The sequence below is a fragment of the Sceloporus occidentalis genome, unplaced genomic scaffold (genome assembly GCF_023333645.1).
Source record: "Sceloporus occidentalis isolate IW3139 unplaced genomic scaffold, rSceOcc1.0.p SCAF_9, whole genome shotgun sequence".
Classification (NCBI taxonomy): domain Eukaryota; kingdom Metazoa; phylum Chordata; class Lepidosauria; order Squamata; family Phrynosomatidae; genus Sceloporus; species Sceloporus occidentalis.
This window is the reverse complement of record NW_028316989.1, coordinates 1,893,631-1,919,040: the sequence shown is the minus strand read 5'-3', so window position 1 is coordinate 1,919,040 and position 25,410 is coordinate 1,893,631. Positions and strand designations below refer to the sequence as shown.

The following is a 25,410-nucleotide window of genomic DNA, read 5'->3' as shown; positions in this document are numbered from 1 at the left end:
ATAGAGTGCTGTAGGATTTGCACAGTGGCACCGCTTTAACTGGGGTTTGTAGTTTTGTGATGGCACTAGAGAGCTCTCAGAGAGAGAAGGCTAAATGCCTCACAAAACTACAGTTCCCAGGGCAGTTAAAGCGGCCTCAAACTGGATGATTTCTGTAGTGTGTTTGGACTGTAGTTGACAATATGCTTGTTGTCCCTCCATATTGACTAGGGTTAGGGGCACAAGACCCCCACAGTGAATTTGGAAAAACACTGTGTTTTGACCTGAGAGGATACCTCTCTAGGAATCTCTAGGTCCTCCAGGGCAACTCTATGGTCAACGTCCGGCAGACAATGACCATAGAGCTGCAATGGAGGAGCTACAAAGGCCTAGTAGCGTATTCTCTCTAGGAATCTCTAGGTTCTTCAGTGCGACTTTTATTTGAAGTTGACCATAGAGTTGCACTGGAGGATCTAGATATTCCTAGAGGGGACATATTAATCAAATCCGTGAATAATCAAAGGTGCAAATATCAAATATGGAGGGATAAGTGTAAATGGATGAGCGATCTGACTCTGCAGCCTCTTATGTGAAAGGCCTAGGTTCGGTCCGCAGTGTCTCCAGATACGGCTAGGAAAGAAAGAACTGAAACCCACTATGTTTTAAACTAGACGGACCAGAAGCCTGACTCAGTCTAGAGCAGCTTCCTAGATGCCTATTGATTCAACATTGAAACTCCATTGAAACGACAAAGCACAAACTGCAAGCACATCTTATAGCCATGAAATCCCTGCGATCAGGTTATGGGTTTTTCTAGAATTTCAAGACCTATGGAAGCAAATGGAAAAGTTAGACGTCCCTGGCAGCTTCGTGCATAAAACCACATTGAGAAGAATGTCAAAACACAGCCTGCTGGAGCCTTTATTTCAAGTCTAATAGAGCAAATTTGTTTGTAACCGGAGAGTATAAAAATACAGAAGCGTCACTGGTGCAAGGAATGCACACCGACTTTGGTCTGAAGCCCCTTGTCTGCCTTTCCCCAGATCGTTCTGAAGTGTGGGAGACCTACGAAAACCCCCAAACCTGGATCGCTGTTCCATATTCAATGAAACCACCTAACCCAGCTTCATTTCATTGCTGGCACCAGTGCCTGCCACCTTCCCAGCCCATTTGGATGCATGGTTCTTGGATGAAACGCTCGGGAAAGCGTCGACCTGCGCTACTTTTTGTGGTCCGAAAACAGAGCCCTCGCTAATTCCACGACTTCCACGGACTCCTTCACGGCCTCAGCATGAAGTTTGGGGTCCACCGCCAAGTGTTCGAAAAGATTGAGGGGCTCGGCGCTCCGGAGGACTTGGGGCATGGGGATCTGGATCGGCAAGGAGATGTTGCCGATCAAGAAGTGCGCAAGGTATTTCTTGCGCAGGGCGGTGTGCAGGTACAAGAGGATGTCCTGGAGCCTTGTCGCAATGTTCTCGGGTCCCCAGTCGGAAAGGGGCCGAAGGAGCAAGAGGTGCATCAGGCAAGTCTTGTAATGGTAGCTTGTGAGGACGGGGTTCTTATTGGACGGGCTGGACTCCTTGAAATAAATGAGGATTTGGAGGCATTTCAGGTGGCAGCTTCTCTCAGGGGCCCGCTGGCTGACCCATTTGAAGAAGAGCAGCTCCTGGATCGCAAAGGCTTTCAGCCAAATCGTGCCCTTTGCGTCTTCGCTCTCACCGCAGTGGCTGACCAGAAAGACCAAAGAGTCTCCTTGCTGGACCCCAAGGATGATGTCGACCAAAATGGACCGCCCAGACGGAAAGGCCAGTTTCAGACGACATGTTGTGCTGGACATCTGGGGCGTGAGTTCAAGGTTGTACTTGTGATGGAGATTGCCCCAGGCCTTGCCCACCATACTCTGGAACCACTGGACGGTTTTCTCCGCATCCAGGTGGGAGCTGGTGCACAAGACGTGGAGGAGGAAAGCCCCTTGCTTCTCTTCCCTCAGCTCTTGTTCAGGGTGGTGCAGGAAGCACACTACGTCTCCCAGCAGCCGCTGTCTCTTACACATGCACTCCATCTCCACCAAGATGTGGCCGTGTTTGCTGGGGCCGCCCTCGAAGTCACTGCTTTCAATGTGGAAGGAGTGGCCCTTGGGCGGCAGGAGAGGGATGATGACGGCGAAGGGCTTGGAAAGTTTCTGCGTGTGCCATCCTTCGAAGGCGCTGTCCACCCCGATGCAGTTCTCCATCAGAGGCAGGGTGTTCTGGTACGGAAGGGCTTTCCGGCACTCCTCCAGCAAGTCATTCACGAAGGACTCTACAAAATGGCACATGCTGCTCAGGTCGCTGGTTTCCAGCTCGACATGGCTGTCGTAGAAGGCCTCCAGCGTTATCTGGCTGGGTTCGTACTCTTCGGGCTCCACGTCGGTGTCGTCATACTCGTCCGTGGTGGAGGCGCTGGAGCTGTCCGTGCTGGAGTCGTAGTGGGGCTCCTTCTCCATGGTGTGCCTGCAGCACCCAAAGATCACCAGAATGACTAGGCCCACATAGGGCCACCCGTCCCAGGTCCCATCTTCAGCCGGCAGGTCAGATGCCACCAAGTCCTCCTTTTTCTGTCTTGGGTCCCAGCTCCAGTCCTTTTGGTCGAATTCCACTTGCAAGCGCCCCATTTCCTTGGCCAGCAACTCCTCGTGCTTCTGTTGTCGGTCCAGTGTGGCCTGGTCTGTGTCGTCGCTGACCATCAGGGGGTGATAGATAAGGCCTAACACCGCAAAGAAGATGATAGGACCCAGGGCCATGTCTACAGCTGTTGACCCTGGAGGGGGCAAAAACATGAGAGAGAGGGAAAGACTTGAGCAGGAGCCAAGGAAGACTTCAGGCAGAATATTCATTGGCTTGTGATTGTTGCGTTGATAAAATGCCTTCCTTCCAAAGAGCTCAAGGCAGTGTGCATGGCTCTCCCGCCATCCCCACTTTTTAATTTCACAACCACTCTGTGGTTTCTTAGGCTAAGAAATTGTGGCCCAAGATCACCAAGACTGAGTGAAGATTTGAACCTAATACTCTCCTTGGCTTGGCTATATAAACCCACTGGGCGACCTTTGGCAAGCCCCACTCTCTCAGCCTTAGAGGATGGCAATGGCAAACCTCCTCTGAACAAACCTTGCCAAGAAAACCCCATTATACATTGACCTTAGGGTTGCCATTAGTTGGAAATGACTTGAAGGCACACAACAACAGCAGCAACAAACTCTCCATCCTAATCCATGATTTGAATTGCTGCACTATGCTATATAAACAGGACTTTATAGATAGACAGATGTATAGATAGATTTTCCTAAGTGCTAGCCTGCTGATGTTTCCATAAAATTAATATTTTGGGGTTTGGAGGGAGATTTGGCTTCAGCTATGAGAAACTTCAAAGCAATGGGGGCAGGCAGAGCAACCAAGACAATGTGAGCACAGCAAATAGAAGAGTTCTAGGTGTGAATGATTTTCATCATCTTATTCTCTGCAATGCTAGCAATAAGGAGAATTCCATTTGAGGCACAAAATTCCCATGGGAGGTGGCAATGCCTTCATTTTGTCTCCTTCGCTTTATGGTGATTTATGTTCTGTACACCAAGAGGTTGCTAAAACGACATCACAAGAGCCAGGACCTGTACAGAGGTTTGCCTGCCCCTGTTATAGATCCCCCCAAGAGTCTCACCTCCACAGTCCTCCCCTACATACCTCTGGAGGCATGTGGCTCTCAACAGGGCAGCACATCTTGAACCAGGGGCCGTCCATCCCCGATTTCCACCCCGTTGGCACCGCATACCATCCTGAGCCACTCTTCCCTTGTTTCAAGCCCAGGTTCCCTCCAGCAGCCCCTCTGTCTGCTGCTGGCCCCCTGAGCCACCTCTCCCCATTGTTACTTGACTGACTGTGAAGTCACATCTGCCTTGCAGTCACAGCTGGCCTTAAAAGGATAGCACAGCACAGCCATCCTCCCTCCACTGCGAGAACACCCAGCTTGGCACAGACCTTTCACCAGCAAAACCATGGCTGTTTGATGTTGAGAACCACCTTGAGTCAATTGACAGCAGCAACAACCTCATCTGTTTCATTAGCCTTGTACACCACTTTGAAGATTGCTCATTTCAGCACTTTATAAATGTTCCAAAATGAATAAATAGTTACATCTGGACCCCAAATGCTGTAGGTTTCCCATCCTGCTTTCCTCATCACTTAGAAAACCTTCTCAGAAAAGCCCTTGGAAGGGAGTCCAGTCCAGAAAAGGTCTTATATAAAGTCCCAACTTTTGGTTAGGAAGATCGATGGGGCATCTGTGCCCTGGCAGGCAGAAGCCTGGCCCCCTGGCATTGCCCTTGGGATCAAGTGCAAGCGATCATGGCTATGCTTGCCTCCCATTGTCTCCTCCCTGCAGAATAATCCCTTCATATCATCTCCATAATCCCCCCTTTATACACGGCAATGTGTCACCTTGCAAGAATGTGAAGAGAATGACTCTGGGGTCAGAGGAAGAGGGATTTGGAGGGTGGAGAACTCAGGGGCACGCCAAGCATTGAGTTCAATGGAGAGGCGATTGACGGACTTTAATGGCGTTGCGGTGGATTTACACTCGTGTCAGACCAGGTGCCAATAGCCCTCGTGGCTCCCTTTGGGAAACGCCGGTGGCATCTGAACCGTAATCGCACAGGAATCAAAGCCCACAGCCACCTCGGGTCCCATATTGGGAGGCAGGCAGGATAAAAATACCATGAAACGTAATGCATGAAAATAAATAATAAATCAACATACATGTGACACATGAGAAACCCTTTGCTGGCTTGCTGGGCAGTGAATGTAGAAATACCCTCTGAAATATAATTTTTAAAAAGCACCTGGAATTGGAGGACAATGGAAAAAAAGAAGCCTCAACCTAAGTCCTCTTAGTAAAGATTTCCAAAGGACTGAGAGGCGCATGCTTTTTGTATTTGCAAGCAAAGCACGTGGTTCAGTTGCAGATCGGCACAAACCACATCAGAGAAAGTGATATGCAAATCAAATCCATTTAACAAGAGTTCAGATGTTAAAATTACACCTTGCCTCATAACAGGGCTGTGTGTAGGACTGACCCATGGCATTCATTATGTAGAGGGAGCTTGTAGCACCTTTGAGACGAACTGAAATAAAGAAGTTTGCATCATGAGGTTTCCTAGATTTCAATCTGCTTCCAAAGCATCTGAGGAAGTAGACTGAAGTCTATGAAAGCTCATGCTGCCAACTTCTTTCTTTCACTTAGTCTCGAAGGTGCTCTCTCCATACTGATTCTGCAGAGTAACACAGCTATATTTTTGAAATCTACCACCATGGTATTCATACAAGTGTTTTTAAAGACTAGGACTTAAGGAGAATCAGATCTCTATCACAACAAAAAAAAACAGCCCTTTGTAGCCTCTTTTCCGATGGACCCCATGCGGTGAAGGTGGCTGGCCCTGGAAGCCAAGTGGCCACTAGCCCTTCTGTTTCCAGGTGGCCACCTTCTCTAGAAGGACATTGCAGTTGGAAAACCTTGGGGCCCAGCTACGAGAATAAGATGTAACACGACAGCGGCTGGCATATTTACGGCCTGCGATGGGACAATATCAAGGCTCCATGTGCCGGGTGGCAAGTCATTGAATAACCTTTAGGGGTTTATTTATGCTGCGGCTGGCCCTGTGCCCCCCGCTGTGCCAAGTGGCGCTGAGGATTCAGCGATTCCAGATCGGCCCTCATCCATCAGGCCCTGACGGCTGGCTTGAGTTACGAGGGTCTCCCAGTAATGACAGCCAATTAATCCCAGCCTCTTTAGCTGGGATTACTGTCCATGTAGTTCATTACTTTTGGGTCCAATCACGGCCCCCATTCTCCGGGGCGGGATGGAGGGGCACGTTTCCACTGGACCAGCGACACTTGCTGCCCAGAAAGCCTGTCGTCGCAGCTATAAATAAAGCAACTTGTTTGCTGAAGAACAAATTTAGCCTGTCCAGAAGGTCAAGGTGGCAAGGAGCCCAGAGTCTGGCTCCAAATAGCCTTCCATTAAAATGGTTGTCGTGTTTGAGCTCCGCCACCAAAGGAGGAGAAGGCCGAGGGGGCATGGAAGGTGGAAAGGGGGCGGCAAGGGCAGGACCCTCCATTGCCTTTTCTCCTTCTCTCACCCCACCTTCACTTCGGCAGATGGTAGGGAGGAAAACACCCTATAACCCTGGATTGGTCTCAGTCAGTGGCATCATTGGGTTGGTGTTACCCCAGTGCGGTAACTCATGCTTTCAACCTCAAGCTTGGAATTGCCAGGCCAGTGGTCCCTCAAGAGTAGATGGAGCCACTATGGAAGAGAAAGGCTCCAATGCACTTGCCACTGGTGGACTGGAGCACTCAAAGGCACTGTCTATGTGCTGGGATGCTCTGGTCTATCAGCCATGTTCACATGTCCTAAAGGGGCCCAGGCACCATTTGGTGGCAGGAGGGACCTCCAGGAGTGTTTACAGCATCCTGGCCAGCCTTTTTGCCACCTAAGGAAGGGTTGACCCAGTCCTTCCCAGGACCTTCAGTCTCTGGGAGACCTAGTCTATCTGTGGCGAGGGTCAGCAACTCCACACTGGAAGGCAGACACATGCTCCCTGAGATGTCACCCAGTGTGGTCCACACTCCAGCACACCCCTAATGATGCTCCTTTTGGGGTTGTTCTGCTTCAGTCCACAGTGTGGCCAGATCCCAGTTGCTGACTGGTACAGAGTCTTCCCTTTTTGTGGGTCATCTCCAGGTGGGAGACAAGGGTGCAACATTCTCCAGTTTTGGTGGCTCACTCCAAGCAATAGGAAAGGACTCTATGGAAATCTCCAGCTCAGCTGGGATACCACCGGCTTGATACAATGTCTCAGGATTGGTTCATTTGTTGCTGCAACTTGCAAAGGTTCTACAAGAGTTTATCTATTTAGTTAGCTTCTTCCTTCCCTCCTTTCTGATTCTGACTTGATGGCTCTGAGGCACAACTGTATCAAGAGAAAGGTGGCTGGGTGGGCATTTGAAAGCCCAGGAATGGCACCATGGACTCTCTGGGTTTCGCCTTCCTTTAAGTCTCCCTGCTCCCAGGCATAAAACAATACAAGGGAACACTGTTGCCGCAACAAGCTACAGTGATCATAATTCTATAGCATGGAGCCATGGCAGTTAAAGTGGTGTCCAAATGGATTATTTCTGCAGCCTGGGATGGTTTCACAAAGTTTGCGTGGAGACGCTAACAAAGACAATTGGAGGCCATGCATGGGATGGCGGTGGTCCTTTGACTTTTCTCTTTGTAACTGGTGGGGTGGGGATACCAGCCCTCCATTGAGCTGGAGGCATTTTTCCCCCAAATAAAGGAGGGGAAGGGAATGTTTCCCAGCAGGTTGGCCTCTCAGCTGTCACAGCTGTCTTTAAAAATTCCAGCCCGTCTAACTCCGTTTTAGCACAGCTGCCTGGGAAAGACATGAGATGCAAGATCGGAGGCTGCCAAGGCTGCACCAAGCTAAGGGTGCATCTGCACTGTAGAAATAATGCACTTTAGCGTCACTTTTAAGTGCTGTAGTTCCCTCCTATGGAATCCTGGGATTTGTAGTTTTGCAAGGTCTTTAGCCTTCTCTGCCTAAGAGTCCTACAAATTCCAGGACTCTGTAGGATGGAGCCATGGCAGTTAAAGAGGTTCCAAACTGCATTATTTCTACAGTATATTCAGGAATCCCTAAATTTTGGTTCACCAGGTGTTTTGGACTCCAACTTCCAGAAGTCCCAGCCAGCTTGGCTGACAATCAGGAATTCTGGGAGCTGAAACCCAAAACATTTGGAGGACCAAAGTTTATGAATCATTGGTATAGATGCCCCCATAGACATTTTGAATGAAGGATGGAAAAAACGAGATTGTCAAATGGATCAAGAAGACCGTCCTGGGGTGCTTTGACACCAGTCTTCCCCTTCCCTGAGCCTTCCAGACTTGTTAGGTTATGAACTCCACAACCAATCTGGGGATGATGGAGTTGTAGATGCAACGGCTTGGAATTTGGGTTTCTGGGCAGCGAATAATAGAAAGCGGGTATCGCTGGCCCAGAGCAAAAGGATTTTCACGACAACTTGAGCTGCCTTGGAGGAGGGGAACTCCCAAGTGGCTTGCAGAAGCCAGTCTGTCTGAGTGGCTTGGATGGAGAAGAATGAAAGAACACACTGCCTTCTTCAATCATTCAGCGGAACGGAAACTGTGGAAACCTGACCTTCTCTTTGGGATGGCAGCTCTCCTGACCCATCTTTCAAGGCCTAATTAGCCAGCTGGAGGCCTGTCCTGCCTTGCCAGTTGCTGACAGCCAGCGAGAGAGGCAATGGGTGCCCAATGCCAGGTCCAAAGGGATGGAAGGATTGGTCCCAAGCTCCCTGCTGAATGTGGGCCCCAAGGCTAGATTTGCGGAACACAAATCCCTCGATTCCACCCCAAAAGTGGAATGAGAGATGCAAGATGACTTACCTTTTAAATAGGATGTATAGGTTACATCTCCCATATCTGGAATTCCAAAATCCCAAATATTCCGAAATCCCAAAATAGTCCCCGTGGCTGGCTGAGATTGGGATGCCTCTGCTTTCAGTGTACCCAAATTTTGTTTCATGCACAGCATTATTTAATATATTGTGTATAAAATTACCTGTGGGTTATGTGCATAAAGTCTATTTGAAACATAAATGAATTTCACCTTTAGACTTGGGTCCCATCTCCCAGAGATCTCAGTATTGCAAAGGGATCTTGTAACGCCTTTGAGACCAACGGAAAGAAGTTGGAAGCATGAGCTTTTGTAGACTTGAGCCTACTTCCTTGATGGCCACTTGGCCATATGTTGGCCATATATTTCTATAAGTGTTCAGGTTTGTCAGATCTGAATGAATAATGCATATTACCTAGAGTCCTTTAAACACTACACAGTTATAGTGCTATGATTCCACTTTAACTGTTCATGCTTGCATCCTGTGGGATTTGTAGTTTGAAGAGGAGCATTAGAATTCTCAGCCTCTAGTGATGCACCAAACTGCAAATCTCAGGATTCCATGGCAATTAAAGTGGAATCATAGTGCTATAATTGCATAGTATGGAAGACCCCCAGTTCAGGGAAGGGACAAACCAGAGTTCTGGGCTTTGGATGTCATGGAGAGGAAGACTCTGTTTTGACACATTGCCAATGATTATGATCAATAGCTCTGAGCGCATATTGGGAATGCACTGGAGGAGGTGGCCTTTAGTGCTCTTTCCTGGAGCTTCCAAAACCGTCTGACCAGCCATAGCTTGGCTCTTAATCCTACTCTCGAAGGGCTTTTGATTTGACCTAAGAGGCCAGTTTGTCTGTCCTTCTCTTAAGTGGTGTCCCAGACAAGCCACAAGGATGAATGAAACTCCATCTGGAAAAGATAAACACCGAGACAACTGGTGCCGAAATGGAGCATATTTCACGTCGTCTCTGAAAAAGCACCCTGGACGAAACGGCAGCCTCCGCCCCAGCTGCCATCTCCTCATCCATCCCCACGTCCAACGCACCCAAAGAAGCCCGCTGCGGAGACCATGGCTGATTGACACCTGGTTAGACTAGACTCAGCTGTCCCTGATATTTGACACACACAAATGCACACACACACACAGACACAGACACACTCTCCCCTTCTCCCTGGCAAGCCAAAGAGGGCTCCAGCCCTGGGAAAGAGACAAAAATATGTGAGAGAAGGAGGTGGGATAGGGTTAAAAAAAAGCTAGTGTGATACTTCGAGGGTGAAATCAGTTCCTAAGAAGCTGCAGCCGTCTTTGGGGGAAGGAGACCACCAGCAGAAGGCACTGGAGGTGGATCTGGGGGAGAAGGAAAGCGGATCCCAGAGAGAATGAAGGAAGGGAATTTTATAACTGGGACCCTATTGCCAACAGAGGAGATTCCCTAGACTGGAGCATTTGTCCTCCTGGAAAACCAGCGTCCCAACTTTTGTGCCATTTTGTTGCTGCCTTGGCTCTTGAAAGAGCATCACAATAGACACTTCATATCTTACTGATTGGGGAGCTCTTGGGGTAGGAAGCAGCACAGGTTTACTTGCAGCTGGTGGACTTTGCAACAGGGAGATCCATCTCTGAACCTCGGGGAGTATGTCAGCCGTGCTGCAAGCCACCGAAGGTAGCGCCAAGGAAATGCCATCCAGAACACTGACTGGGACCCCCAGCACAGAGAGCGGAGGTAAGGCCTTCAGGTGGAAAGAGTTCAAGGAGGTTCTAGCTCACAGGAGAGCTTCAAAATGCTCAGCCCTGGAGTAGCTGGGCCTCTGGAAGTATGCAGCTGGGATTCTCTTGGTTAGTTCTAACTAGACCCAATGAAGTAGTCAGCAAGTAGTGCATTAAAAAGGGCCAACTTGGTGTAATGGTCTGGGCATTGGACTAGGACACTGGGAGACTTTCAGGGAGAGGGCAGATGACTTTCCCCTTCCATTATCAATGAAATATCTTTGAAGACTCTGAGAAATGCAGTGTCTACTTAGGAGTCCCTTCCATGTGTTTGGTGTGGCTTATTCCCTAGTAATTATGCATAGGATGGATGGATGGATGGCAAGCAGCCTTTATTATTCCTAGGAGACCACAGCCACCATCACTGCTCCAATGTTTCATTCAAAGACATAGGAGTTTATCACACAAAGGAGATAGGGAGTTTATCCCATGAATATCTTGGGAAAATTGCGTAGTTACGCAAGATGATTTCACACGACGTCACACAAAACTCACCATTAAAGTGGCCACAAAGAAGCATTACTTTCGGAGTTTCAGTGACAATGCATTTCCAATATCACTTTATTTATGCAATTGCGTGTGCAATTACTCACCATTTCCACTTTATTTGCAGGATGCTTTAAATGCACTTTAATGTCACTTTAATGCTGAAATTAATCCCAGTGTGATAAACTGCATCGTTGGGTTAGTCTGGAAAATCAGTATGCAAAGGGATCTTCTGGCACCTTTTGAGACTAAAGGTCCAAAACACACTGCCGAAATAATCCAGTCTAACAGTGCAAGGGAATCCTGGGAATTGTAGGACCCCTCCAGCCAAGTCTTGGGTGTTTGAGCTCCCTCTGCCCCACTGATCCAGGGTCCATGGGGGTGAATCTGATGCCCATTATATGCACTAACCCTTCCCTTCCTTGTGGTCTTATTCCAGGAGAGAACGGTGAGACCTCTCAGTGCAAATCGTCCGATTCCAGCGGCGAAGAGGAGGCCAATGTGGGCAAAAAGAAGCCGCGGAGGCAGAGGACGCACTTCACCAGCCAGCAGTTGCAAGAGCTGGAGGCCACATTCCAGCGGAATCGCTACCCGGACATGAGCACCAGGGAGGAGATTGCAGGCTGGACCAACCTCACTGAGCCCAGGATCAGGGTGAGCACAAACCCACACCGTTACAGCTTCCACGTTGCTTCCAAGTTCCTGTGTATACTCATGTATAAGTCTAGAAATTTTAGCCAAAAAATTGACTCCAAAAACCTGAGTCGACTTATCGACGGGCCATTGTAAGTAATATACTTTAACTCTTATTTAAAAAGGAACCATGCTGTAGTGAAAAGCAAGAGCATAGTTTGTTCTGGAAGCATTGGCCCTCCTCTGTTCTCCCATTCACCCAGCCTTTAGGATAAGCACAAACAGTTGTGCCTGCTGGAATTTTGTAAGTTCTTTGGCATTATTTTCCTTGCTTCATCCTTTAGATGCTTTGTCATACGCCCCTAAGTTTTACCCTCGACTTATCTACAGTTCATATCAAAATCCATAATTTTGGCCTCAAAAATTTGTCCCCGCCTTATACATGAGGTCAACTTATAGTCAAGTATATATGATAAGTTGTTGTTGTTGGAATATGGGAGAGGGGCTTCTCCATGGCCGCCCCAAGGCTCTGGAACTCCCTTCCCTGAGAAGTTAGACCTAAATCTCTCACTGTTCAGCTTGAATAGGGGACCCTATTTGAATTCTAGTATTATGAAAGAACCGGGACGGTTTGAGTATTGGAGACAAGGTTCAACTCGCTGGTCAGGCATGAGATTGGGAGGGTGTTTGTTGTATTCTGGTTCAGGGGTTGGAGGGGGTTGTATTTGACTTACAAGCTGTGAGTAACTGTGGTTGGTATTTAATGCAAAAGTGTAAATGATTTCACCAAGGGCTGTCCCTAGATCTCAGAAACCTCAGAGCCTAGGACAATCCTGAACTGGAAACTCTACATGCAACAATATTACGCTGCACTGGTGATTCCCAAACTTTGGTCCTCCAGATGTTTTGGACTTCAGCTCAAAATTCCTGACTATTGACCAAGCTGGCAGGGCTTTCTGGGAGCTAAAGTCCAAAACACCTGGAGGACCCAGGTTTGGGAACTACATTGTGACATATAAGAGCTCAGTTTGTATTTTGCAGAGCATCACAGCAGAGGAAGATCTTGCTTACATGAAGCAACCTCACATTCAGTCACCTCTTGAATTGTTGCAATCCGCTACATCAGAGAGTACGTTCTTTCTCCTTTCATCTCTGTCTTTCTCTTTTTCGATTTCTCAAGGTCTGGTTTAAGAATCGGAGAGCAAAATGGCGTAAGAAGGAGCGTCACCAGCAGTCTGAGCTTTGCAAAGGAGGCTTTGGGTCGCAGCTCAACGGCTTCCCTGGAAACCCATACGAGGACCTCTACCCAAGCTATGCCTACAGTGCCTGGGGTCCCAAGGGGCTCCATGCCAACCCCATCCATGGCAAAGGTTTCCAGCTCTTCAACTCCATGAACTTCAATTCCACCTTTCCTCCCCAGAGCGTGTTCCCTGCCACCGGAGGAGCCTCTACGTCCAGCGTCCCATCTCTGGAGAACTTCAGCAGCCTGGCAAGCCCACCTGGGCCTCCTAGTTCAACCTATGGACCAGGTGGTTCTTCACCGTATATGTACAGGGACCCCTGCAATGCCAGCCTGGGCAGTTTGCGACTGAGGGCAAAGCAGACACAGCCTCCTCTTGGCTACAGCACTCCGCCGAATGCAGCCATCAGCCCCAACTCTGGGCAGTATCATCTGGACAGGCCAGTGTGAAGGATGTCCAGATGGGTGTCCCACCAAGACTGTTAGTATTAGCCTCTGGGAAAGGGTTTGTCATCCATTGGTCCTGTACAGAAGGTAAATAGGATGCTGGTCCTGAAAGACAAGGTGCATTTGGCTTCCTCCATTGTGGACGTTGCCGGTGTTCACTGCAAAACTTTCCTCCGATCATGGAACCAGGGTTTGTAAGAACATCAAAAAAGCCCTCCTGCATCCCACCAAAGGCCGATCTCCTTTGGCATTCTGGGTTCATATTGGCCAGACATAAGGTAGAGGTGCGGAAAAGCATCCTGAAACAGCTAGATTGGAATGGCAAGGAATGGTCTGCAGGGCTCCCAAGTGGAAAAAATAAATTGTCCTCCAATGGGACATTTTAACCATGTTTATGGGCCCTGGGATATGGCAGGAGGTGTGGTCCTCCAAGTTCTCCTGGGCATCTATTGCAGCCTCCAACCATTGTCCACCTCAAAGGTGGCGGTCAGCCAATGCCATCCTGTGGGTTTCATGGCCATGGGAGATTTGAACACTGGTTTCCAGAATCATAGTCCAACACTCAAACCATTATACCACATTGGATTCCTCCCCCCCAATTTTTTAATGGCTTTGGTAATGTTAAATGTTTCCCTTTTTAAAGGATGATAATTCCCAGAATCCCTTGCTTAAAATGCTCGCCAAAGGATTCTGAAAATTGTCATCCAGGAAAGTAATTTTTCCAAACTCTGGTTTTATGTTGTTAGTAGTGTGGAGGCATGAGAGATAAAATGACAGCTGCATAGCCGGACATTTTAAGCCACAGTTTGCCAAGTGATGGCCCTCCTAGGTACTATTGCACTGCAACTCTCATCAGCCATTGTAGCCTGAGCTGCTGGATCATGGGTCTTGCACTCTGCCATCATTGAGACTAGGACCTCAAACCGCCTACCTCTGGTTTAAACGCTTTAGAATTGCCAAGGAGAATCACAAAGGAGAGGGACAAAATAGACATCTCCCATAAGAAGAGGTGAAGGAATTGTGGAGAAGCAAAGCTAACATAAACCATGGATGCTGGAGCTGTCTTGGCAGCCTAGCCTGAGTCACGCAAGTGGATATTCATATATGCGCACAGCCTTGTCTATTATAGCATCCTGAGATAAAGACTCTTTTGAAAGCCCGGTTTTTTTAAATTGTTGTTTTATGTGTGACTGCCATGCGATTCTTCTGAACAATAAACCTATTTTCTTTTCTATTTCCCTGCAATACCATGCCACTCTAATCTGCTCATTAAATCGGTTAGTCTATATTTTGTGCTAAACCAGGAATAGGGGGGTGTCCACGGAAGTGTGGGCAAATGCTCATGATGTAAAATGCCCTATCGTTTCTGTTTCCCGAAATGCATTGCTACATATAAATTCTAAGCATCTTCATTTTGAGCCTGGGGGCTTTTGCGGAAAGGTAAGTATCTGGAAGTATCGAGACTTTCCCATTCTTTTCATTTCAAATTTACTTGAATATTCATGGTTCTGGGTTCAATTCCAATGTAGAAATAATTCCCCCGAGGCTGAGAGAGTGTGACTTGCCCAAGATCACCCAGTGGGTTTCATGGCTGAGTTGGGAATCGAATCCTAATCTCCAGAGCCATGGTCCAACATTCAAACTACTATGCCATGTTGGTTCTCCCTATATTGGACTAAGATTTCCATTATCCCCAGCCACCATGACCAATGGCCAGGGATGATTGGAGTTGTCATCCTCCACATCTCTTCACACCAAATTGGGGAACGCTAAGCCAGTGTCACAAGCCAGGATAAACCTTTTTTTGGGGGGGAGGGAACCAACCTAGATGTATTATTTTTCATATCCTTTGAAAATTCTGAGCCATGATTAATTTCAGGTATGGGAGCTTCCTAGGCCAGATGGCTTCTCCTCCTCTGGTTCCCTGAATCCCTTGGGAGCATTTCTCACAATGGACGCTTTTCAATCCTCCTGACCTAAGGTTGCCCTTGAAGACCATCTGGAGGTTGTTCCTGGTGTCCTTTCTGCTTTGCCCAGTTGGAACTGCTAGGAAATACAGTTGGTAAATTTAGAACAAATAAAAGGAGATACCCTTGCGCACAGCGTGTTGCCGGATGGTGGAATTCGCAGCCGTGGGAGACGCTGGTTGGCTAGTCTGCCTAGAAATGTCCTGCTTGGTGTGGCTAATATCATCAGGTTAAATAAGTCACACAGTTCTAGGAACTGTGTGACTGCTATCACTCCTCCTTGATCAGAGCTAACAGTGAACCAATGCTCTTTTGCACCCATGTAATATTTGCAATCATCATGATATCACCATCGTTTCATAAAAGCCGTGTCTTGACTTGGCACTAAAAGGAAACCAACATTGGCCCCACTTCTACATCAGTCACTGGTCAGGCTTGGTTCAGTGCTATGGAATTCTGGGAATTGTTGTTCATGAAATATTTAGCCTTCTCTGTCAAGATAGCCCTGGAGCCACTCCCCACAAAACCCGGGTTTCTATAACATGGAGCCTTGGCAGTTAAAGCCGTGTCCAACTGGATTATTTCTATAGTATGCATGCTAACCCAGTCATCATAAACCTAGTTTGGAGCTTGGAAAGATTACTTTCCTTTTGGATTATAGCTTCCAGAATCCCCCACAAGTAACCTTTCATTCTAGGTTTACAACGACTGGGGGAGCATCCACACCGCAGCAATAATCCAGTTGGACACCTCTTTAACTGCCATGGCTCCATTCTATGGAAACCTGGGATTCATAGTTGTGGCACCAGAGCTCTCTGATAGAGAAGGCTAACTAGCTCACAAAACTACAGCCCCCAGAGTTCCATAGCATTGAACCATGGCAGCTAAAGCCATGTCAAGTTGGAATATTTTTGCAATGCAGATGCAACCTGGGCTTCAGTAGCTGAGGCATCTTTGCTGCTTGCAAATCTGGACCTTCCGAAACTTCCCTGGGTGCGTCCAAAAATATCCCAGCTGCCTGCAAACTCCCTTGGAACACGGTCCCTGGCAGAAAGATGGAGGGGTTATTTTAGTCCCACTACAAAGGAAATGGCCATTAAAAATAAAAGAACACCTTGACCTTCTTGGCCCAGGCAGACTGTGCCAATGTCACCCGGCCTCAAAGAACCTCTTGGCTCCTTTGCTTTGACCAAGCTGAGATCTTTTACCAGCTTTTTTGTCTTTCATTGAGAAAATGAATATGAAATGCAATATGTGAAATAAACAAAATTTACAAATGAACTAACACCGTTGTGAAACATTCATACAATGCACTGTGTTTGATCCAGTGCCCAGAATTAATGTCTGTTTCAACCAAATGCATTGTTCGATGTATGACCATGAGCGACCAGGACTTGTTGGGCTAGCTACATATAAGTGTGCCATGCAAATCTGTGCATGTTTTCGCACATTTGCATTGACAGTTAATTGTCTTCACTTTCCTGTGCAAATTCACATCTATTCAAACTCGCCCTGCAGAAAATGTGCATATGTCCATGTCTTCATTCAGTTCCTTGACTCTTTGTGTTAACTTTTCCAAGAGAGCGAAGTCCCATATTCTTGCATCCCATGAGATGATGTTTAATACATTTCCTGATTTCCACTACTGTACTATTAACTATCTAGCAGCTAAAGGTAAAAATACAGTTGAATCCAGTTATGTGGCAACTGAGCATTAGAACCAAAGGAAATGTTCTCTAGTGCTAAGTCTGGAACAAATTGAGCCTGTTGGCTTGTCATGTTATACATATTTTTGAAACCCACTACTGAAGGCAAGTGATCAAAATCCACCTCCCATCCCTGCACCCTGGAATGAACCTTTACTGAGCCATCCTATAATGCAGTGGCTCCCAAACTTTGCTCCTCCAGATATTTTGGACTTCAGCTCCCAGAATTCCTGACTTTGGGCCAAACTGGCGGGGGCTTCTGGAAACTGAAGTCCAAAACACTAGGAGGGCCAAAGTTTGGGAATTGCTGCTATCATGGATATCGGGTCTTGTAAGGTCAGTGTGACCTACTCCCACCTAAGTGAGCCCTGGATTGCAGCCTCAGCCATGAATTCAGACATTCATTGGTACTATCATTCCAATGGGAAGTAACCTTACAGGTAACCATCAAGGCGACAAATAATAAATAGAAAAATATATAATTTATTGGATATAAATAAATATATAAATATATAAATATATAAATGTGAATGTTTAAAAATACTAATGAGACTAAAGGAAGGATAATTTCCCAAGATGAATGGATAGACTCAGTTGAGGATGCCATGGTTGCCCTGAACTTGCAGGACCTGAGCAAGATGGTTGACAACATTAGGCGATTTGGAGGTCTGTCATTCATAGGGTCCCCATACGTCAAAGTTGACTTGATAGCAGTTGACCACAAATTAACTCATGTGTCCCTAATTGTAGGGTGGGAAGCTATTTGGTGCCTAAATAGAGCTCTTTTAGTTTTAAGAGACTTAGTCCTCACCCTAAGGGTAGCCATAGTAGTTGGCAATCGCCATTTCTCTCTCCCTTTCCCTAAAAAACCTGACCCTGCCCAGCTTGGTCCAGCAGGCTGCCTCTGCCCTCTCCCTTTGGGCCTGGCGCTTCATCTTCTCTCGGACGGGCCGCTGCTCCTCCGTGATGGGCTTGCAGACCTCCAGGTCAGGAGGGGGTGTCCTCCATGGGATGAAGGTGTCCCCTTTGTAGGGCGGAGATGGAGGAGGGTCAACAGGGGGAAGGTCACTTCTTCTGACTGGGGGCGAGGAAGGTCTGCAGGTGGGCCTCCGGATCTTCTCCATGGTCACAGCTGGCCCAGAATGGAGAGTTGTCGCTTTGGGGTCACGCACTCTGTCTCCTCTGGCTTGGAAAGGCTGAGAGGATGGCGGCTTGGGATGAGGTATCTGGCTTGCAAAAAAGGGTATGTCAGCAGGCTTGAGTAGGGCTGGCTTCCTTGTTGCTGGTGGTGGTGGCTGGGAGCAGAGAGCTTCTGGTGGCCTCAGCTGTGTGTCTTTGGTTGAGGTCCCTGCGTACGGCCGTGATGGCACAGAAGGGAAAGGCACCTGTTTCGGCACAGATGGCTTCATTTTGGGTAGGGTTGGCTGAGGCAAGGAAGATCCTGGTGGCTCTGCTACTGATCTTGTGCTCGAGATCCTTGGTATTTTGGGTAGTGGCTTCCCGATGCCTCCCCCCAAGAAGGCCAGTGTAGGCTGGGGTTTCTGTGCAATGGCTCCTGATGGTGGTCTCTTTTCGGGGTACGTCCTTTTCGTGGGGACACTTGGAAGCTTCTTCCCCAAGGGGTAGAACACATGGACGGACTCCATCATTTGCAGAGCCAGACTGCTCTTGGGGATTGTCTTGGGAGGTTCTGATTCTGCCGTTTTCATGTCTCTCTTCTTCCCTTGAGCGCCTCGGACAGGAGCGTTCGGCTTCCCTTTGCCTTGTTCAGTTGTTTTAGACAAAGCTTTCTCAGCTTTTAGGTCTTGGGGCTTTGCCTTTGGAGCAGCCGTCACCACCGCCTTGTCCTTGGCTCCTTGTTTCTGCTGGGGTACCTTTTTCTTTTGGAGATTCCCTTCTTTGTCTCCAGGTTTCTCAGAGCAAGGGTCCTTTTTCTTAGTCTCCAAAGAGATCAGCGATGGCTCTACAGATTTAGGAACCTGGGACTTATTTGAGTCCATCTTTGGGTTTTTTGGTAATGTCGCTCCTTCTGTGGACATTGCTTTTCTTTTCTTGCTGATCTTGGAGGGTTTTGAATCATCTGGTTTTCTATGAGTTTTGGAGCTGATTTGCTTTTCTGCAATCGAGATGTCTTTGGTTTCTTGAGGCTCCGGAGCAGTTGTTGGGTTTTTTTGAAGAGTGATGCCTTCAGGTTGAGGAGATGCTTTCTTGGTTAGAGTCCCATGTGGCTTCTGGCTCACCTTTCCAGCATCTTGCTCCTTATGCTTTACCCCATCTGAGTCCACAAGGAGGTTTCCATCACAGGGATGCTGTTCCCCAAAAAAGGACCTTGCTGCTGAAAGAGAGGAACACAGAACCATTTTATTCCAGTTCCCCATCCCATATCTATGAGCAAAGGCCCATCAGGGCAAAGCTCTGAGGGCAAAAGAAGCATGTAGGACAAGGCTGGAAAACATGCCTTTCTATGGAGGTTTTTGCCACTCCCAACCCCACATATCCCTTACATAGATTTGGGGGAGCATTCATGGGATCTTGCAACAACCATGATGCCATATTGTTAGTGAATACGGAGCAGTTGCTGATCAGTAATTCTAGGTTATGGATCCATAACTGCATTACAGAAAGCCAGCCCTATTTTCCAAAACTTGTAATGTCCTTCCAGCCATGTCCTTCTATATTTATTGGATTGTGTTAAGTGGTGTGCTGTGTGTGTGTGTGTGTTGTGTACACACACACACACACACACACACACACACACAGAGTGAATCTTTGGTATCTGCTGAGGTTTAGTTCCAGAATCCTCGTTGGATACCAAAATCCATGGATGCTCATGTTCCATTATATACAATGGTATCCTTCATGCAAAATGGCAAAATCAAGCTTTGATTTTGGATGATGGATATGATGACGCCGATGATTTTGGAATATTTTCAAGCCATGGATGGTTGAATCCATGGATGCAGAATCCGTGGATTTGGAGGGCTGACTGTGTATGCACACACACACATGCTGTATTTTAATATGTTTATATGGTTTTCACCATTTTAATCATGTTTTAACAATGCTGATATTTAATTCCTTTTTTTAACTTTTGTAGATGAATATTTTAGTTGGATACTTTTAAAAATTATTCTAAGCTGCCTTGGATCCCATTTTGGGAGAAAGGCAGGATATAAGTGCAATCAATAAATCAACCTATCCATCAATCAACCAACCAATCAATCAATCAATCAATCAATCGTCTGGCTCTTTGGAGGTCTCAGCAGAAGGAAATTTCCAGAAAGAGAGGCATCTACCTTTGGAGTCTTCCGCATTCATGGCTTTTGATGGTGAGGCTGCAGAAGATCCACCGGTCGCAGGAGGGCTCTGGACAAGGTTGGGTTTTGCTTCTTCCAGAAGGGAAACGATGCTGTTGTTTGGGACAGGTGGGACGGGAAATGCCTGCAAATTGGGATTTCCCTCTGCAAGGAGAATGGGGGCCAAAGCTGCCTGGGAGTAAAAAAAGAGTCCTGTCCTGTCCTGGAACGGGGCTGGCTGAACTGGAAAGTGCCTTGGAGGTTGGATCGGTACCAGCTGGAGCCTGGGTACGGGATGCAGGTGGGGAACATACACCTGTTCCATGGCACTTCCAACTATTGGAACCTTTTCATAGGGAAACATCCTAGGTATAGGCCTGGGAATGCGGCTTCTTCTCCCTCTGTCCTGGAGGGAAAAATAAGGTGCAGCTTGAGTGGGAAAATGAAGCCCAAATGCTCCTTGCTGCTGAGGGTGAGGCACATAGTTGGAGCTGAAGGCTTCTTCAGGGTTCAGCGGAATGGACTCAGCCTGGACAGAAGCAGTGCTCAGCGATGGAGGTGAAGTTGCACTAATGCTCCAAGGAGCTTGTCCCTCATTTGCTCTTGACATGATCATCACCACTGAGGAGATGCTCTGGGATGGTTGGGTTGAACCCTCAGCTGGCTGTGTGTTTGGCAACCGATCTGTAACACACACAAAAGAAGAAGACAGGAACATCAATGGTGGCCCTTCCCGATCAGCCATAAGAAGACACATGACCTAAACTACACCAATTGATTATGACATTGCATTTAGTGGGACTTGAGCATCCATGGATTTTGGTATCCACAAGGTATTCTGGAACCAAACCTCAGTGGATGCCAAGGGCCCACTGTATTTCTACAGTGTAGACCCATCCTAAGAGGAAAATTTGCAGTTTGGGAGTACTCTTGGACTCATCTCTACAGTTATCATCTCAAGTAGATGCGATGGCCAAGAGTGCTTGGTACCAGCTTCGGCTGATACGCCAACTGCAACCCTGCCTCGACCGAAAGGACCTTGAAACAGCAGTACATGCATTGGTAACCTCTCAATTAGATTTCTGTAATGCGCTCTACATGGGGCTACCTTTGTACCAGGTTCGGAAGCTTCAGTTAGTTCAAAATGCTGCAGCCAGATTGGTCACCAGAACTTCTAGATCAGATCATATAACACCGGTATTAAGATCTCTCCACTGGCTGCCTATTAGCTTCCGGGCTCAATACAAAGTGTTGGTTATCACCTATAAAGCCCTACATGGCTTGGGCCTCTGTTACTTGAGGGAACGCCTCTCTCCATACAATCCGCCCCGCACTCTCAGAACTACAGGGAAATGCTTACTTGAATATCCTAAGACGAGATTGGCATCAACTCGCCAAAAAGCATTTTCACGTGCAGCTTCCACATACTGGAACAAGCTCCCGGAGGAGATAAGGCTTAGTTCCTCCTTAGATGCCTTCAAGAAAGCCTTAAAGACCCATCGGGTCCATCTGTCTTGCAACCAAGAGACCCCATAGAACTAGGACCACCTCCACTGGAGGAGGACCACATTCCAGAGTAACCCCCAGATCCTAGGAGGCCAGAGAATGTTTTGATGCAACATGGATTCCAGAGCAACAGTCAGTTGGCTAGAACTGAACTGAAGGCGCCTGGAGGTCTAATGTCTGTTATGCAACTCAAACCAAAACAAGAGTAAAAATTAGTATCTGAATTAAATAGTCTATCAGTTGAAGATTTCTCCAAATACAGATATATATCTGTATTTTCTGTAGACATCAGAACTACTCTTAAGTGAGTCTGTTGTCATGCGCTTTCAAGACCTTGACAACTTACTGCAACCCTAAGGCAAACCTGTTTTTCTTGGCAAGATTTGTTCAGAGGAGGTTTGCCATTGCCTCCCCTTGAAGCTGAGAGTGCGAGTTGCCCAAGATCACCCAATGGGTTTTATGGCTGAGCTGGGACTTGAACTCTTGTCTCCAGGGCCACAGTCCAACACTCAAACCACTACACAACACTGGCAGTCCTCTAAACTCAAGGGGCGCCCAAACCTCCCATCACCTTTCAAAGACACTTTAGTACGTTCCCTCTGCCATAAATAAATAAGATAACCCTGAAATGGCAAAAGTTCTGCTGTGTCTTTGCTCCTCCTCTTCTCAATTCTTGGTGTTTTCACCCAAATTGCACAAATAGAGATTGAGTACTTCTTGTCTTGTTGGTCAAGACAATGTCCAACTGAAGGTCAACCTAAGTCCTGCTGACCTTGTTGGGGCAGCACTGGTTCCTCTAGCTCTGGATCTTCTTTACTCCCCTTTTTATTTATTTACTGTCACCCTTTTCTCCCTCCATTTCCAAGAGTTCCCCCTTCCCTAGGCTAGCCCTGTGACTTTACCCTTTCTCCAAACCTTATTCCACCGCTAGGTTTTATCCACAATACATGAATCAATGGTCCATACGAACATCCAGGCATCCTCACTGCCTACCTGCCATGCTGAAACCAAAGATCAGTTTCTTTTAGTAATGGCTGGAGACCTGGACTCCTGACCTCCTGACGGTTGAAGTGTCCAGTAAGGAATGGCCAGTAGGAAGATGGGGAATGGTTTATTTCTGTTTGGTTCTGTTTATTTCTGTTTCTATGGTAATTCTGGAGCTGGTGAAGGTGGGGGCATGGAGAAAAAGAACCATCCAGGCTGGAAGGTTCTACAATGGCCATGGGAAGAAGAGGAGACCCAGGGCAACCTCCAAGAAATTTGGGGGAAGAGGGTGACATTGATGGACAACTCACTTTCACAAGCTTTCTTGCTTTTAAAAAAAATCAATTTTATTCATATATATATATATATATATATATACATATATAAAATCAAACAATACTTATAAAAGCAAACAAACAAATCACTCATACAGTACATTTGATACATCCTAAAACCTCCTTCACTGATTCATATACTCACTCTTTGTATCTGCATATCTGGTTTAAAAGGTTCATTTTCCTTATTTTAATCAGTTTACCTTTCCAATTTCTATGTGATCGTCTTAAACTCTGATACTCTGATTTCTGCTCCCTTCCTTACTTTTTCCCCATCCCCCCCCCCCCCAGATACTTACAAATGGGATATCCTCCCCACTTCTTCTTTAAGCATACATAGGCTTTATCCCAGTCTTCCAAATAAATGGGCTCCTTGAGGACACAATGCAAATGTTGGAAGGGTTCCCCTCCTTAATTTCAGCATAATGGACAAGTGAAAGGAATAATTGAAATATAGATCCAGCAAGAGGTTGTTGCGAGTAAAGTACGTCTTTAAGCATTTGTGTTGCTCAGAGTTATATAAGTATATTGCAAGCCAATAAGGCATTTTAACGAAGCTAAGTTCATTAGAAGAATGAGCTTGGTGTAGCGGCTTGAGTGTTGGACTAGGACACTGGGAGACCAGGGTTCGAATCCCGGCTTCGTCACACTCTCTCAGCCTCAGAGGATGGCAATGGCAAACCCCCTCTGAAGAAACCTGCCAAGAAAAACCCATGATAGGTGAATGCCTTAGGGTCACCATACACCAGAAATGACTTGAAGGCACACAACAACAACGACACATAACAAAATACAGTGCAGTATATGCAACATAGCTGTAAATAAGCCGTATGATTGGAATGTATATTATGCTGTTTTTAACTCTTATTTGGTAATGTACATTCTACCTTTTGCTGTGCCTTGTTGTCCTTTGCCATTATGACATCGGGTCACTTCTTAGGCGTATGGTGGAGCCTCCTTCTTTGGAGGCTTTTAAACAGAGGCTGGATGGTCACCTGTCAGGGGTGCTTTGGTTTGGAGTTCCTGCATAGCAGAATGGCATTGGGCTGGGTGGCCCTTTTTGGGGTCTCTTCTTCCAACACTATGGATTCTATGATCAATTCTCTGACTGTCCTGGTCTACCAGGTAAAAATAATAGGCACACATTTACCATCATGATCACTATCCAGAGTGCTGAATCCATCCAATAGATTAAGCTAGTCCTTTTGTGTAAGCATAGCTGGAATGGAGGCAGAAGCACGCCCAGAATTCCATAGCACTGAGCCATGGAAGTTAAAATGGTGTCAAACTGCTTTATTTATGCACCCTTTAATCACTTTCTTATGCTTCCTAGGAACAATTATTTGGGGGATCATTCCATTCAGTCCATTACTGTGTGCCTTTGAGTCCAATGTAAAGTCAAAGGTGAAGTCGAAGGCTTTCACAGCCGGCGTCCATAGTTTTTTGTGGGTTTTTCGGGCTATGAGGCCATGTTCTGGAAGACCTTATTCCTGACGTTTCGCCAGCATCTGTGGCTGTGGCATTCTCTGAAGATGCCAAAGCCACATCTGCTGGACAAAACGTCAGGAATAAACTCTTCTAGGAGATGGCCACATAGCCCTAAAGTCGAAGGCTTTCACGGTTGGCATCCATTGTTTTTTCTGGGTTTTTGAGGCTATGCGTCTCTATTCTAGAAGAGTTTATTCCTGGCGTTTCGCCAGCATGGCTCTTGGCTGAGAGGAGGCCATTTCCATCTTAATCTGTGTATTGGTCCATCATCATGCCAGCGTTTTCTGAAGATGCCAGCCACAGATGATTATTATTATTATTATTATTATTATTATTATTATTTATGGTATGTATACCCCACCCTTCAGCCCTAAAGGCTATCAGAGCAGCTTATTATTATTATTATTTAGACAGGCTAATTAAAATTTAATTTTAAATTTAATTAAATTTAATTAAAATTAGATGCTGGCGAAATGTCAGGAATAAAGTCTTCCAGAGGATAGAAAGAGGAAGAGGGAAGGGGGAAGTGAGGAAGGGGATTTAGAACACACACACACACACACACACACACACACACACACATATATATATATAATTTATTATTATTGTTATTATTGTTGTTTATTTTTGTTACTTTTATTATTGTTGTTGTCGTTTATTGTTGTTTTTCTGGGAAAAGAGCAAGAGATACATTTATTATTATTATCATTATTATTATTTATAATCAAACGTGTTAAAATGCTTCAGCAACGATGCACCAAATTAAACATTAGGGCCGTTTCTTTTTATTTCTAGGATCCCCTTGTTTGAGAGAAAGCGCAATAAATAAACAAATAAACAAAAACAATAACAACAGTAAACTCTTTTCTTTCGCTTTTAATTTCCCGCGTTTTTCCCTCCAAAACAAAATGGAGGGGATGTAAACAAACATGGCGCCCAAGCAACCGGAAGCCGGCTCTGAGAAGGGGCCGCCGCTCTAGGACTCCAGACCGCAGAGAACTCTATGACCCAGAGCCGAGGCGAGAGTTTAGCAGTTTAACCCGGAAGTGTAGAGTCCTGAAACCG

General features: G+C 46.7%; 3 protein-coding genes across 3 annotated transcripts; 1 reads left to right on the top strand and 2 right to left on the bottom strand.

Moving 5' to 3' along the window:
- Positions 1-896: 896 nt before the first annotated feature.
- Positions 897-2,761, bottom strand: ITPRIPL1 (ITPRIP like 1). Its single transcript, XM_089538813.1, has one exon. The coding sequence runs from the start codon at positions 2,759-2,761 to the stop codon at positions 1,199-1,201; it is 1,563 nt and encodes a 520-aa protein (XP_089394939.1). The 3' UTR covers positions 897-1,198.
- Positions 2,762-10,123: 7,362 nt separating this feature from the next.
- LOC149306699 (pituitary homeobox 3-like) lies at positions 10,124-14,266 on the top strand. Its single transcript, XM_089538132.1, has 3 exons — positions 10,124-10,213; positions 11,183-11,397; positions 12,557-14,266. The coding sequence occupies exons 1-3, from the start codon at positions 10,126-10,128 to the stop codon at positions 13,064-13,066; spliced, it is 813 nt and encodes a 270-aa protein (XP_089394258.1). The 5' UTR covers positions 10,124-10,125; the 3' UTR covers positions 13,067-14,266.
- A 3,101-nt stretch (positions 14,267-17,367) lies between these two features.
- CUNH2orf78 (chromosome unknown C2orf78 homolog) lies at positions 17,368-20,188 on the bottom strand. The gene is made up of 2 exons (XM_089539027.1): positions 20,033-20,188; positions 17,368-19,071 (listed from the first exon to the last, which is right to left on the bottom strand). The coding sequence occupies exons 1-2, from the start codon at positions 20,052-20,054 to the stop codon at positions 17,549-17,551; spliced, it is 1,545 nt and encodes a 514-aa protein (XP_089395153.1). The 5' UTR covers positions 20,055-20,188; the 3' UTR covers positions 17,368-17,548.
- Between the last annotated feature and the right edge of the window lie 5,222 nt (positions 20,189-25,410).